Source organism: Dipodomys ordii, unplaced genomic scaffold (genome assembly GCF_000151885.1).
Source record: "Dipodomys ordii isolate 6190 unplaced genomic scaffold, Dord_2.0 Scaffold170, whole genome shotgun sequence".
NCBI classification, from domain to species: Eukaryota; Metazoa; Chordata; class Mammalia; order Rodentia; family Heteromyidae; genus Dipodomys; species Dipodomys ordii.
The window spans coordinates 120,555-137,033 of record NW_012267386.1 but is presented as its reverse complement, the minus strand read 5'-3'; the positions used below and the strand labels follow the sequence as shown (position 1 = coordinate 137,033).

Below are 16,479 nucleotides of genomic sequence, written 5' to 3'. Positions count from 1 at the left end.
AGGGAAGGAAGGAAAGAAAGACAACAGAAAGAAAACTGGCTGAACATCAGCCTAGCATGAGTAAGATTTTAGGTTTCATTCACCAGTCTTTCTCTCTGTCTGTCTGTCTGTCTGTCTCTCGCTCTCTCTGTCTCTCTCCCCCCTCTTGTCCTCTCTTTCTCAGACACACACACTCACACACACACACATAGAATAAAGAACAAAAAGGAAATGATTATCCTATATTGCCCATTACTTAAAAGGAAACACTAAATGGAATAGAATTAAGAAAAAAAGAAAATCCTAAAGATGGAAACTTCCATGTTTCATTTCTCTACAACTCCCATGTCCTTCCTTCAAGAAAATTAAAGATTAAAGAGCTGCAGAGTGATTTAAATGAATACCGGTCCACATTTTCAGGTCCACTTATGCTCGGACCATACATTGTACTTTACTACTATTAAATCCAAAAAAATCAATATTTTTATATTTTTTCATAGGGGAACAAAAACAAGAAAAAATCAAATATACATATTAGCCTATGATTTTGTTTGTTGGGGTTTTCTTTCTTTTCATAGTGCTAGGAAAGCAAACCCAGGGCTTATGAATGCTAGACTTGATTATCAGCCTATCATGCCACTGACAGGTAGCTGCTGTACATTTAAGAGGCAGAGTCTAGTGAGAGGAAGCTATGTCATGGGGGAGGAGGCGTGTTGGCAGAGAGGAGGTTGCAAACAGACTCCTCCTTATCTTTCTTTGCTTCACAGCTGCCATATGATGAGCAGACTCCTCTGCCACAGTTTCTGCCATTATGTCTGACTCAACAGGCCAACTGATAACGGACTGAAACATCCAAAGCTGGGAACTAAAATAAACCATTTCTCCCTTACTTTCTCTCCCTTCCCCTGGGTGCATGAACTGTCTCTTAGGTTTCTTGCTCAAGGCTAGTTGCTCCATCACTTGAACTACATCTCCACTTCTGGCTTTTTTGCTGTTTAATTGGACATAAGAGTCACAAGAGCTTTCCTGCCTAGACTGGTCTTGAACCATATCCTCCTGAGGACTAGGATTACAGGAGGGAGCCACCTGCTCAAGACTCAACCATTTATCTTTTTGAGTTTCTTACAGTAACTGAAAGCCAACTAATACTTCAGGTCAGGGTATGTTAACGAGAAAATTCTTGTCATGTTGCTCAACATATTTCTTTCATTTTGATGTTCAGGCTGGGAAACATGAAGTATAAATCAGAGGCTGTTTTGCTGTAGTACTGAGGAAAAACTAACATGAGATTCAAAGGAGCAGACTGATATAAACTGAACTGAGCAGTACTGAGAGACAACAGTCTTCAAACCCAAGGAAATCAGGAACCAGATAAAGAATACTGTGATAAACTACAGCAGCAGCCCCTTCTGTTATAGGAAATCTCCTTATTATAAGCTAAAATAAGGATTCTAAACCCTTGCTCCACAGGAGAATCATCAAGGGGGCTTATAAACACACCAGTGTCCAGGTCTACCCTCCCCCAGTATTGTGATTAATTGGTCTGGGCTCCAGGCCCAGGAATTCTATTTTATTAAAATCTCTCCAGGTGGTGCTAATGTGCTCTTGGGGCCAAGAACCACAGACGTTTAAAAACACTCAGGGGGGTAAAAACAGACAACTCCCAAGGGCCATACCTTAAAGAAAAAGACATTTATGTTCTGTCAGCAAGACAACATACCAAGCCGACAAGGGAAAGCAGCCTGCCAGAAGGGAAAAAAAAACATGAAATAAAAAGTCAAGTTCCCAAACGTTCTAAAAATCTTTAGAATATCCTTAGCATCATAATCACTCACTGCAAGATACCTTTTTATGTCCTTCACTAACCTTGAAGTTAAGGTACAACTAGCATGCTCACTGCCTGAATAGCAGTGAACTAAGGAGCAGGCCTTCCAACATGGAGCAATACTTTCAAATGGTGTGGTTTAGTCCAGCAAAGAATGCCAGTCTCACCTCAGGCAAGCCTACTTCACAGTACTAAGAACTATTGCTTTGTGAAACAGAGATCCAGCAACTCTGGGTCTCAGACCTTCTCATGGTAGCTCAGCTGAGCAGATCTGTTCCTGCTACTGCTACTCTACTGCTACTGGTAAGGAATACCCAGGTTCCTCAGGAAAAATCAAATAGGCCCTTCACTAAAAATTTGCATGGCAGAGGTAGGAACGTTGAGCCCATGGGCATTATAAGTCCAATGAAATCATTTCATGTATGACAGGAGACACCTATGTGCTTCTTCTGGGCTGCCCACTCATTGATACCTGACTAAATTATTTTGTGTGGTCCACAAATGTTTAGATTTAAATGGCCCCTGGCAAAGAAAAAGACTCCTGACCTGCAAAATAAAGCATGTTGTTCCAAATATGTAACTTGCTACAAGAAGTGTCTTCATGGTTGGTAGGTACCCAATCATGAAGCACATGGTAACTATCCCCGTTCTCTGAACTGGTAACATAATCAGCTGTTACTTACAACTTAGTAGTTCCAGAAAAATAAAATTTATATTTCAAATACATGAAAACCACCTAAAAAAAAAAGCATATCAGCTAGCATATGACATCATATCCAAGGTGACAGCTAACAAGTCACATCATCTTTACATCAGATACCTGTTCACAATGGTCCTAAGACTTGTAGACCATTCTTACTCTCCTTTTATAGAAAAAGAAATGAGGTAAAAAGAAGATGCATGGCTAGTATGTGGTAGAACTACAATTCAAATCCAGGTAGTCTGGCTCCTATAAAAAAAAAAATGTGTATCATAAGCCAAGCCACAAGAAATAATGACTATTTGGTAACTAATTCTGAATTCATAAAAGAGGTATTCATTCATCTTGACTACATGTTTAAAGAATTCAGAGGTTCTTTCTGAAAGTATTCCATGCTCCTGTTTGTCCCATCAAACACTGAAGCAGTACAAAGGAGCTAGCAGAACCTATGACCCAACTGTGCCCAGCATAGCACAGGACACACCACCACACACTGTGCTGGGCTACTGCAATCAGCTGCAGACATCCAGTAGCCAAAAGAATGACATTATTATTCCTTCAATTCCTGTCCTTACTAAGCCAGACCTCTCCTACAAGTTAAAATTGTGACATATCACTGTTAATGGTAAACTTTTACTGTTTATTTTGAACATTGTACTAAACTATACATTTTGTTTTTCTTTAACATTCACAGGTAAAACACTCCAAGCGGGGAAAAGTATAGGTAAGTAATAGATATTTTAAAAGATTATGAGGGCTAAACAAGCTTGACTTTAAGAGGTAATCTTAAATATTTATTAAGATTTTGCATGACAGACATAATATAAAGTTGCTTTTATTTATACTTCATTTTTCTCTAGTTTTGTTTGTTGTTGGTGGTGGTGACGGTGGTGTTTTGTACTGATTTGGGGGCTCTAACTCTGAGCCTTGTGCTCCTGCTAGGCTTTTTCATTCAAGGCTTACACTCCACCACTTGACCTACACTTGCAGTTCTTTGGTGGTTAGCTGGAGGTAAGAGTCTCAGACTTTCCTGTCTGGTCTGGCTTTGAACCACAACCATCAGCTCTTAGCCTCCTGAGTAGTTAAGGTTATAGGCATGAACCACTGGCTCCTGGTTACACTTCATTTTTCAACATCTGTCTCACAAAGACTTCCCCCCAGCCTCATGTCTTCCAAAGGAAACTGCCCGGGAATAAAACGCTATATTGTGCTTTCACGTAGTATGTAGTTCTCTTCTCCGTGTTTATTTCCCTCCTTAATTTCCTCAATGGTATATAAAAAAAAAAAAAAGTTGCCAATGACCATGGAAAATGGGATGGCAGGCTTCAATAGAAAAATACCATGGCTAAGGGAACTTTATTACAATAGGGTATATTTGAAGTTTAACTGTTTCTATAGCTCTGGAGGAGCTAAATTCTACTAAGAAAAGGGAACAGTTTTATTGAAGACACTGAAAACGTTTTCAGACACCATGGCCATTTGTCCAATGATCTACTAGCCCATAGTTGATGAAAATACAGTTCAACCATTACTTTGTATTTTTCTAAACAAAATCTCCACCTCTTATTGTGCTAGTCACAGAAAAAGTGGACATTTTTGGAAACCCTAAAGCTTATGCTCACTGACAATCTCCTAAGTATAATCAAGTTTTTACAATATTATTATCAACAATATCCACTCCTGTATTTTAATAAAATGAGGACGATTAAGCCATAAAATTGTATTTGTACCTCCAGTTGTTTGTTTTCCATGCTCTGTCTTCAAAGTTGTTCGTTTATATCCATTTGTTTTTGGTTAACAAAGCATGTCCATGTTAGCCCATTCTGAAGAGCTTAAATAAATTAGAAGAATCTCATAAATATTAAGACTATGCTTAACTTTCAATAATACTGCAGATTTTTGTGAGCTTTTTATTGGGATTTGGGAGACTGAACATGGCCTCATGCATATTAAGTACACACTACTAATGAGCTACACGTTCGTCTCTATAATTTCAATTTGGCATGCTTTTACAAATAATAAAGCTTTAGCTCTAAACTTGTTTTTGTTCACCTAAAATAAAAATTAATATCAGTAGATTCTTAGAAGTAATCAAAATGGAGGTTGTCTGAATTCCTTATGATCTGTCTAAGCCAGTTTTTGGCTGTCTCCTGAATTAAAGGTCAAGAGCTATGCTGATCACACAGATGATAAATAAACTTACCCAGAGATTTGAAAATAACCCTGCTTCTAGAACTTTTCAATGAGAAATAGAGGAGACATAAACCAAACCCCATTTAAACCACATTCTTTCAGATCTACGTAAGAACTACAATGTTCAATTTTCCTGTGGATTTTCATTTTCAGTTTCCTAATGCTTCTCATATATTTAAGTGATAGCCATATGAATGGTGCTGGTGTTCAGGCCTATAATCCTAGCTACTCAGGAGGCTGAAATCTGAAGATCCTGGTTTGAAGCAAGCTTGGGCAGACATATTTGAGTGATTCTTAGGTCCAACTAACCAGCAGAAAGCCAGAAAGTGAAGGTATGGCTCAACTGATAAAAGTACCAGTCTTGGGCTGGGAAGGTGGCTCAGTGGTAGAGCGCTTGCCTTGCATACATGAGGCCCTGGGTTTAATTCCTCAGCACCACATAGCAGAAAAACCAAAAGCTGGAAGTGGCGCTGTGGCTCAAGTGCTAGCCTTGAGCTGAAGAGCTGAGGGACAGCGCCCAGGCCCAGAGTCCAGGCCCCAAGACCAGACCCTCCCCCGCCAAAAAAAAGAGTACCAGTCTTGAGTGAAAAAGCCAAGGGTGAGCAGGAGACACAGAGTTAAAGCCCCAGTACCAGCACACATACACACACAAATAGAATAAAAATAAAGACCTTCATTCTTATTTCTCCATTCTTACTGATTTATATATCAGTAAGAAAAATTTATGTAAATGGTCACCAAACATGAATTTAGTTACAATAATTTAGTTGACAGTGTGTTTTTAAATTTTAATTTGAGCCTCAAAACTCAATTTTAACAGATAGTAATTAAAATAAGAAAATGGCCTGAGAAACATTTTTCTTGCTTCTTCACATAAAGCTTAGATTATGACTTTAAGCCTTTCCTTTTCTCAAATATAATTACTTAAAGCTACATATATTCATTTATTTCAGCTGCAGTTTGTAAACTTTGGCATACTATGTTTCAACTTTCCTTATGATGTTTCTTTATACTACAGGGTGTTTAGAGCATGCTGTTTTAATTACCAAATACTCAGGGATTTCCTCACTATTTTATTATCAACTTATAATTTAATTCTGCTGTGGTCAATAGACACATTTTTGATATTTCACTTTTTAATTAAGGACTTTATTAATATTTATATTAGGACCAGTCCATGGTAAGATAGAGAATGTCTGATATAAAGTTAGACTTTCTTCTTAATTTGGCTAATTTTCCATTGTAATGAGAAAAATAAAATTTACCATTTTAGACATTTTTAAGTGTACAGTACTGCAAAATTAAGTACACTGACACTGTCGAGTAACTATCATCTGTTCCTTTTTTGCTTTCTCTGCTTTGAAGCTCTCCTATTATATAAATTACACATTTTCACTATCATTAGTATTTCTGTGTATGTGTGATACTCCTGGGGCTTAAACTGAGGAACTTGGGCTCTCAGCTTTCTAACTCACAGCTGGTGCTCTACCACTTAAGCCATGCCTCCAGTACATCATTGTTATTTCTGATGAGCTTGCTCTTTATCCCGGATAATACCGCTTCTCTTGAAGTCCACTTGTATGAATGAGTATTAGTAACAACATGCCCACTTTTTACATTTAATTTTGTATAGTCTCCTCATTTAACTTTCAATTTACTTATAGCATTAAGACATTTACCTTTTAAGTATGATATTGTCCAAAAAGAAATGTATTCATTACCTGACTTCTGAAACATTTACCCCTCTGTACAACACCTTAATAACAATAAAATTATATATTTTTTAAAAGCATGTAACTTTTAGATAAGGAAGACTTGAGCATATGTCTGGCATATAATGCTAATTTTTTTACACTTACTATAATTGTTACTATAACTAGGTTATAAGTATACCATTTTTAATTCTTTCTATTTGTGCCATCCATTATCTAACCCCATGTTTTTACTTTTTAAAATTTATTCAGTTTAGCCAACTACTGTCAATGTTCTCATGATGGTTTCTTAGTTCTTTCTTTTCTATTGGTTGTTCTAAAGATAAAAGCATGCATGTTTCATTTATCAGGCTAACCAGAGATAAGATGTACCACTTCACAAATGTGTAATTCCATTTATTGTTTCCAATTTCTCTTCTATTTTCAACTTGAAATTGATGTGAAAGGAGAGAGTTTCCATATACACACTCTTGTCTGCACATATCAATTTCTTCCTCATAGATATTATTCATAACTTATGGGCCTACAGAATTATCCAGGGTTCTTTTTGGTTTGGGTTTGTTTGTTTGTGTGTGGGGTTTTTTGTTTGTTTGTTTTTGGTCAGTTGTAGGGCTTGAACTCTGGGCCTGGGCATTGTCTCTGAGCTTCTTTTGCTCAAGGTGAGCCCTCAACCACTTGAGCCGCAGAGGCACTTCTGGCTTTCTTAGTAGTTTATCAGAAATAAGAGTTTCACTGACTTTCCTGCCCAGGCTGGCTTCAAGCCAGATCCTCAGATCTCAGCCTCCTGAATAGCTAGGATTATAGGCGTGAGCCACCAAAGTCTGGCTTTCCGCAGTTCTTATATTAAGGTTCTTCCTTGGGCTTATAAAGTTCATGAGTTTGGACAATTGTATAATAACATACCTATTGTTAAAGTATCATACCAGTTCTTTCACTACCCTACACATCCTCTATCCTCTATACTCCATCCCTTAGTAGTTGTGTGTTCTTTTTTAATTTTCTGTATATAATTTATTACTGTCATCATCAAAGAAGATAGTTAGACCAACTTATCTGTTATTACCAAACTGTATTTATATTTTACCTGGAAAAATTAGGGTTTTGTTGCCATTCTCAAATATAAAATATAAAGCCTGAACCTAAATATTTCTGGAAGAAAAAAAAACCCTAGCAATAGTTAACCCTTTTTAAGTATTTTCAACCCGTTAGCTTATTTAATCCTTATAACAACACTGTATCACTCATGAGCCATTAGCTACATAAGAATATTAGATTGGACAAATAAGTTGGAAAATCTAGTAGAAATGGATAAATTTCTAGAGACATAAAAGCTGTATAAGCTGAACCAAGAAGATATAAACTACTTAAACAGAACCATAATATGCAATGAAATTGAGGAATTAACAGTCTTCCAACAAAAAAAAAAGTTATAAAATGGAGACTAATTCATCTGCTGTGAAACTAAGTCTGAACCTGTTCTTCCATTACACTAAAATATCTTTATTATAACTAATGCTGTATCAGTACAATGATAAATCTTTGGCATTAAAATATATTTATATATAATTAGGCTGTTAACCACCAATGAGTATATATGTTATCCAAATCACTGTCTTAAATTGGTCACAACATAAATTTTAAGATAGGACTAGCATCATCTTCTAATATTTCATACAAAACCAAGTATTACTGATTAACACTAAATTATACAGATGATTTCTTCAATATAAATTTACAAATAAACTTCCCTTTTAAACAGTATCTAGAAAGCATCTTAATGATATTGCCTCTTAAATTATAAAATTATGAAATGTGGGCAAAGTAGTCATATCAATTCTTTTACCAAAAAGTGAAGCTGGTTTCTTTAAAAAAATTATTTTCCTACAAAAATAAGAAAATAGAGCAACTAGCATAAAAACAATAAAATGAGAGGAAATATTACGTTTTCAGTATTAGCCTTAAATGTTAATTATCTTATCTCTGCAATCAAAAGATGGATAATAATCTGAATTTAAAAACAATATTCAATCATCTGTTACCTATAAAGACACATCTCACTGACAAAGAACAATGTAAGCTTAGGGTGAAAGAATGGAGTAAAATATTACAAGTAAATAGACTCCGAAAGCAGGCAGGGATAGACATGTGAAAAAAACAGACTTTAAACTAAGATCAGTAGGACGAGACAAAGGCATTTCATATTAGTAAAGTGAACAATTTATGAAGAGGAAATTACAGTTGTTAACACATATACACACAAAATAATGGAATATCCAGGTTCATTAAGCAAACACTTCTAGGCTTACACAATGATAGAACCCTGCACATTAACAGCAGGCACTTTCAATACCCCAGTCTCACCAATAGGTAGATCTTCCAAACAAAAAATCACCAAAGAAACATCAGAACTAAATGATACCATAGACAAAATGAATTTAACAAATTTCTACAAAGTAATTCATCTAGTAGCCATACAATACACATTATTCTCAAAAGTCCATGGAACTTTCTCCAAAATAAAACATAATCTAGAATATGCACATAAAGAAATCTTGGCAAATGCATGAAAATTGAAATAACTCTATATTCTATCAGACCATAATAGAATTTTACTGGAACTCAACAGCAAAAGATACTACAGAAAATATTCAAACACATGGAGACTAAATATATTAATAAATGATGAATGTGTTCCTGATAAAATGAGAGGAAATTTAAAAATTTTTGAAATCTAATAAAAATAAAAGTTCAACCCATTTTAACTTCAATAACCAGCAATTGAAGCAAAGCTCAAGTAGGACTGGATGATTTCTGTGATCAACTGTATCCATATCCACTGAAGACTTCTCAGCTGCCCCCATCAAACTCCCCTAAGATCTATGATTCTTCCTTCTGTTAAATTCTTTCTGACTTTTCCCTCGCTGATTCCAAAATTTTATTCATAAAGGTAGTTTAAATATCTAACTGTTCAATGGAAAACAGTTTTTCCCTATGATATCCAAGCAGTGAAAAAGAAATTTTGACCCATCTAGCAAAACTCCAATCTTCTAACACTCAAATATGAAAAGCATTTCTATCAATGAATTTCATTTGTAGTTATCAATAACTGTTTTTTTATATTATAAACTCTGAGAAGGTCAAGAAGGAAGAAGTGGTTGGATTTTGAGTAAGAAGACTTAACTCTGTCAAGTTGAATCAGCACTCATGGCTCCATGGTCCCTGAACACATACACAGTGGATTCAGACAAATGTTTTAACTTCTCTGAGTGTGAGTTTTTAAAAATATGAATGAAGCAGTTCTGCCAATCTCTCAAGATTTTAGTTAGAATCAAACAATATTTGCTTACCAAACTGAAATAATTTATCACTATAATGTGAGTATACAGGTATAAAACAAAATCTAATAGTTACCTGGACTTTTAAAGAAATAAAAGTCAAAAATGAAAATAAGATATACATTTTGTTGAAATATTTAACCACTTGAAAAACAAAGGTAACTCATTTTGAGATAAACCAAAATATGAACTATTTAGAACAATATTTTACATAGTTTGAAACATTTTGCCACACAAGTGAACAACGATCTATTAAAGTAACCAATTAGGGGGCTGGGAAGGTGGCTCAGTGGTAGAGCGCTTGCCTTGCATGCATGAGGCCCTGGGTTCGATTCCTCAGCACCACATAAGCGAAAAGAAAAAAGCCGGAAGTGGAGCTGTGGCTCAAGTGGTAGAGTGCTAGCCTTGAGCTGAAGAGCTGAGGGACAGCGCCCAGGCCCAGAGTTCAGGCCCCATGACCGGACCCAAACACACACACACACACACACACACACACACACACACACACACACGTAACCAATTAGCTATTGCTATAATGATCAACAAATTATAAATGCTGATCATTTCATAGTTTAATATAAATATTAAGGTAACACTTCAATCTTTATTGGCTTATAACTACATTATTGTTGGCTTAGGAATCAGATGAGAAAACTTACCGCTAAGAATGCTAAATAATGGAAGACAACAGCATCCAGAAAATTCACTTGTCTCTAGTGTTTGCTTTGTTATACTTCCTATAGCTACTGGACAAAATTTAGTATTTCTTCTCCAATCCTCTGCTATAGAATCTCCAACTCTTATCTTTATCAATAAGGAAATGAAAGGCCAAAGAAAGTTAAGTTTCCTTCCACTTCCCCTATAATATAACTATAGTAGCACCCATCTTGGACTTATTCATGAGAACAGACTGTTCATGAAATGTTTTTCTGTGTCAAATGCTGCATTAAATATTTTATATACACTAATTTAGCTCTCACATTAAACATACAAAGTATATTTGGGGCTAATTTTCTTTAGAAAATGAAGCTAAGTATTTTTTAAGGAGCCAACTGTAGAAGGTTTAGATCAGGGTCTGTCTATGACTCTGTATCTGAGAAGAGGTCTAAGGCCTGTCCCAAGACAAGCCTCCTTGACCTTCTATACCTATCCTATCCACCACATTTATAACTTTACATATCATCCTTCTAGGTTTCATAACAGAGCTGATTTTTTAAAATTTAAATTACTATTCTAAATTGATAAATGTAGCTTATGCACTGAGCACTGTATGTTTGAATACACATTTACATTAGTATATTTGATAGCACAGGTTGTCTTAAAGACATGTGAATTTAGGACATGTAGATTTAGTGAATTCTCATTAGTTTCTGAGACAAACTCAAAATACCAGGTAATAACAACTGATAGCTACTACCTTCCTCTTTCCTTCATCTACAGTAGAAAAGAAATGAAATTTTCTGCTTCTGAAAGAAGCAATGATGGTCTCTTTAATGTGCCTAACAATGCAGGGCCTAATTGGCTTCAAGGAGTTTTCTCAAATGACTTTTAATAAAGCTTCTTTAGCAGGTTAAGTAGTTCAGCCTAGGCCACACAGTTTACCATGCTGCTTATATAGAATTCACCCCTCTTCCCCACCTCAATCACAAGGAGCCCATTTCCTTCAGCTTTTAAGGATTAACTTCACTAAATACCAGGCCAATAAGGACTTGAATCTTCCTTGTTCAGTATCTCACCAGGACTTACACAGTAGGTGCTGAAAAAAAAGTATTTTTTATAATGAACAATGGTAAGAAAACAAATTAGAAACTTGTGTTCCTTATAATAAAATTTTCCTTAGGATACTTTTGTAATCCTGTTGTTTTAAATAATAAAAAAGCAAAACAAAGCAAAATCTCTACTTTTAAGCTTTACCATAAGGCTAATTTACTTTAATAATATTCAGTCTGAATGGATTTTAATTCCATCTTTATCATTTATTCAGATTCAAAACAAGTCAAATAATCCAGGAATAAGTTTTATGTTTTAAATTTACATATGTTTTTTCATGTAATTGAATCTGTATCTTCAAAAGCTAGGTTTCTTACAAATCAGAATGTACCTTCCTAAATCCAATAAAAGGATATCACTATATCTGTAGTTCATAAACAGCTTGTCAATCACTCCTGTAATTCAAGAGCTCTATGCATATTTATTACTGCATTCCTTTTTAAACAAATATTGCAAAAGATTACACACAGTGAGAGAAATGTCACCTAAATGCTTTTAAAAGACTGTAAATATCAGTTCTTAATGGTAGGTTCCTTGTCTATCATTAAAATAAATATCAGCTTCCTGTCTCCTTTCAATTTTGTTGAATGCCATCTACTTATAAGTTAACTAATGATTCAAAAGAGCCAATTACATTTTGTCTATGATTTCTCAATTTCTTTCCTATGCCTCAAAACCATGATTTATCAGATAAATTCAAAGTAGGAACTATTCACAAACCTCCATCCATCCTTCTGGAGATAGCTGAAGACTCCATCAATAACACTTGCGAAGAACTGCCCTCCTGTGATGAAAAGGGTATTGATGGTAACTAACCGGCCTCTTAGGTTGGGGGGTGAAACCTCCGCAATGTACACTGGAACAGTCATGGAAGCAATACCTGGAAAATACACAGGAAAGCAAACATGAGACTTTCATTCATCTTGAGTATGAACAAAATACTAGATATAACATACTGGGGTTCATTCATGGCTTTGGTTTTCTGCTCTAAACTAAGACAACAACATTCCTGAAGGTTTTGTTAGTGATTCACTGGAGCTAATACAAATTAAAACCAATCTCTGAGTTCAGTTTTCTATACTATTACTTAAAAGTCTTGTGTAACAATCCAGATACCAATAACTCATGTCTGTCATCCTAGCTACTCAGGAGAGTGAAATCAGAGGATAGCAAATTTTTCTGCCAGTGCAGAAAAGTCTGAGAGACTTAACCAGCAAAAAAGTTAGACTTGGAGACTTGGCTCAAATGGTGGAGCATTACCTGTGAGCCAGGAAGCTGAGCAAGACTATGAGTCAAATCCCTGTACCAGTAGTAAGAACAATAATAAATCTACAGACCTAGGATAACTTGAGTATGTCTAAATGAACTTTATAATGTCTAAAGACTAAAAATAAAACTGATCTCTACAAAGAGTTTAACTATTAAAATATTTTTAGTCTATATGGAAATGCAATCAGATAATGGGGAGAATAAAACATTTTCCCTAAATATATACTACTTAAAATCATCATCTCATGCAGTTCATCAAACTTATAAATTGGGTTATTAATTCATATTAAGTCACCCTACTCTATTGGCTAGATTTACATTTCAGGAAAAACTTACATTGGACAACACCTTTAGGAAAAGACAGTTCTGATTATCTTAGACATAAACAGTTTTATGGCTAAGATATACTTGCTTATGTTATCTTCTCTTTTTTTACCCATTTAAAATTACTAGGTTGCTAGTGGTTCATGTATAATCCCATGTATTCAGGAGGCTCACAGTTCAAAGCCACCTCAGACAGAAAAGTCCATGGGAGATTCCATATTCAACTAAAGAGCAAAAAGACTGGATGAGTGGCTTAAGTGGTAGGCACCTGCCATGAACAAGCAGGATCAACAAGAGCTCAAGGTCCTGAGTGCAAGCCATGGTTCCAGACAACAACTCACGCCTGTAATCCTAGCTACTCAGGAGGCTGAGATCTGAGAATCACAGTCCAAAGCCAGCCCAGGCAGGTAAATCCATGAGACTCTTACTTCCAATTAACCAATTAAAAAACCAGAAGTGGAGCTGTGGCTCAAGTGGTAGAGTGCTTACCTTGAGCTGAAGAGCTCAGGGAAAGAACTCAGGCCCACAGTTCAAGCCCTACAACTGACAAAAAGATAAAGATGTCTTTGCCTTACCACTGCACTCTGACCCACTAATCAGAAAACTACACAGGTAGGTTGCATTTGTCTTATGTAAATCTTCCAAGCAGGGATCATGATGCTCACTGAGGTATTGTAGAAACTCAAGTTCTATGATGTAAAACTTCAAGACAATCCACTCTCCTAAGAACGTCCAATTTTTCGGACTGAAACTAGTATCTAACTAATAATCACCAAATTTTCAGTGGGAAAAAATCAGTTACTTATAAAAGTTTAAAGCTTTTTAATTGGGCACTGGTGTTTACATCTGTAATCCCAGCTATTAAGAAGGCCACGTCAGCTTGAGCTCCCTTTTCAACTGGGCAGAAAAATTTGTAAGTGTCCATTTCCAATTAACCAGCCAAAAAAAAAAAAAAAAAGCAAGACTAGAGATGTGGCTCAAGAGGTAAAATGCCAGTGGAGAGCAAGACAGCTGAGTAGAAGGCCCTGAGTACAAGCCCAATACTGGCATAAAAATAAATGAATAATTTAAGCGTCTTAATATATTGATTCTATGAATAATTAACTTGATGAAGTCAGAGTATGCATAACTGAGCCATATAGAATTGCTTTTAATAACTTGATTTTATGATACCAAAAAGTGGAGAGTACTGAGAAAGCTGATGCTCTGTTTTCAGCATAAGGGATGGTGACAGCTGTCACACAAAACACAATGCACGTTACTGCTCCACATTCTCAGTTACAGTGAAGGTTGTGTTTCTGGCACTGTTGGAGATACACCCTAGGGCTTTTGGCATGCTGGATAAACACTCTACCCTAAACCCAAGCCTAGTAAAACAGCCAGTGTGAATAATACAAGTATTTCCTTCTTATGGAGACAGAGAAGCCCAACTCAGTGTTTTAGGCTTCCTGGCATTTATTCTGGGCACTAAAAATCTCTCTTGTTGTCACAGTAGTTTCCAATTCTACTGATTTTTTATTATTATTCAATTTATTTGTTTTGTGAATTCTTTGGTAAACATAAGGATAAACACATTGTATTTAAGTAATACATATTTATATGGAAAATTCATTGCAAAACTACTATTAAAGTTCACCATTATTTCTTGCCACTGTAGTTTTATCAATATTTAGAGATAATAATCTTATGAGATTTTATGAGATACACAGAATAAGTATTAGATACAATAGGATGAGTGTTTAATGATTTTCACCTAAGCAGCTGAAAAGTCCCTTTGACTACTAATCAGATTAATCAGAAGAAACAATGGCTACCTATGTTGATAAGTGAAGTCTTTTCTGTTCCTTTACTATGTGAACATCTCAATATGCTTTCAAAAATCAAATACTAATTTGTTATCTGGATTTCATTTTATGCATTGACCTAGGTTTAAACAAGAAGTAGGTTGTTCTCTTTAGATTGATAGATCTATTCAGCAATCTAACCCACAGAAGTGAGCTGACAAAAGTGGGACTGTGGGTTGGGCCAACAAATGTTGGTCACAACATCCACAGATTTTATTTGACAGAAAATGTAAACATGTCCTCAAGACCTTAAAATATCAAAAAATTGATGGTAAAGAAAGCCTGATTTTTTTCTTCCCAAAATGAACCTCAGAGCATTGCATTCAACGTAAGAGATAAAGCCAGGGCACTAGTAATTCCTAGCTGTAATCCTAGCTATTAAGATAGCTAAGATCTGAGGACTGAGTTTCAAAGCCAGCCTAGGCTAAATTGTGTAAGAGACTCTTATCTCCAACAAAACCAGCACAACACTCCATGTAGAGTTGTGGCTCAGATGGTGAGCCTCAAGCAAAAAAAAAAAAGAAAAGTGAGAGTGTGCGCGCGCGTGCACACACACACACACACACACAGAGTAGCAGATAAAAGGAAAAAGACTGAGGAATTATAAAAAGCCATAGCCACTGTATTTAGAGTTAGAAAAGGCCTCAAAAGATCTCTGTACAATGAGTGCTCATCTATGATGTTAGATAGTATAAATAGGCCAGATAATTTACTTAATCCACAATGTATCTCCATTAAAAGCAAGTAATCATCCCCATTTCACAGAGAACCACCTTACTACATGGCATACAGTAAATATAATGAAAATTCAAAGCTGACAGATTCCATAATCCATTGTGAAGCCATAGATGAGAGGGGGCTCTGGAACCTTACCCAACTCCAACCTTACCCCTTCCCAGCTCATACTTTTAACCCTAGCTATTCAAGAGGCTGAAATCTTACCACCTATATTCAAAGCCAGTCTGGAAAAGTCAGAAAGAAAGGGAGGAGAAAAAAGGGGAAGGAAAAGGAAGGGAGGGGAAGGGAAGGGAGAGGAAGGGAGGGAAGAGGAGGGGAGGGGAGGGGAGGTTAAAGCCCATTATGAGGAAAAATGGTTAGTTAAAACCACCAGCTTTTAGGGTCTATTCTATAATCACTATAGAGTCTGTGTAGTTTAGCCCTGGATAATTAAGTTACAGGAGCATTCAAATAAATGAGCAATAACTTTCCTTATTATTCTCCTAAAGTTGACTGGACTGTAAAGAAAATGAGCCAGGTGCTATTGGTTCATGCCTGAAATCCTAGCTACTCAGGAGGCTGAGATCTGAAGACAGAAGTTCAAAGCCAGGAGGAAACTCCATGAGACTCATCTCCAATTAATCACCAAAAAAGCCTTAAGTGCAATGGTGGCCCACGTGGTAGAACATGAGCAAAAAGCTCAGAGACAGCGCCCAAGTGCTAAGTTCAAGCCAAGGACAGACGGATGGAAGGAAGGAAGGAAGGAAGGAAGGAAGGAAGGAAGGAAGGAAGGAAGGAAGGAAGGAAGGAA

The 16,479-nt window shown here is 36.0% G+C and overlaps 1 protein-coding gene across 1 annotated transcript in view; it reads right to left on the bottom strand.

Moving 5' to 3' along the window:
* The window catches only part of Slc2a13 (solute carrier family 2 (facilitated glucose transporter), member 13), a 352,717-nt gene that overhangs the window by 269,389 nt on the left and 66,849 nt on the right, over positions 1-16,479 (bottom strand). Inside the window, exons 3-4 of the mRNA XM_013033472.1 lie at positions 13,683-13,869; positions 12,235-12,394 (exon numbers count right to left, since the gene is read on the bottom strand). Coding sequence (XP_012888926.1) covers positions 12,235-12,394; positions 13,683-13,869 — 347 coding nt within the window. The remainder of the gene's footprint in view (positions 1-12,234; positions 12,395-13,682; positions 13,870-16,479) is intronic.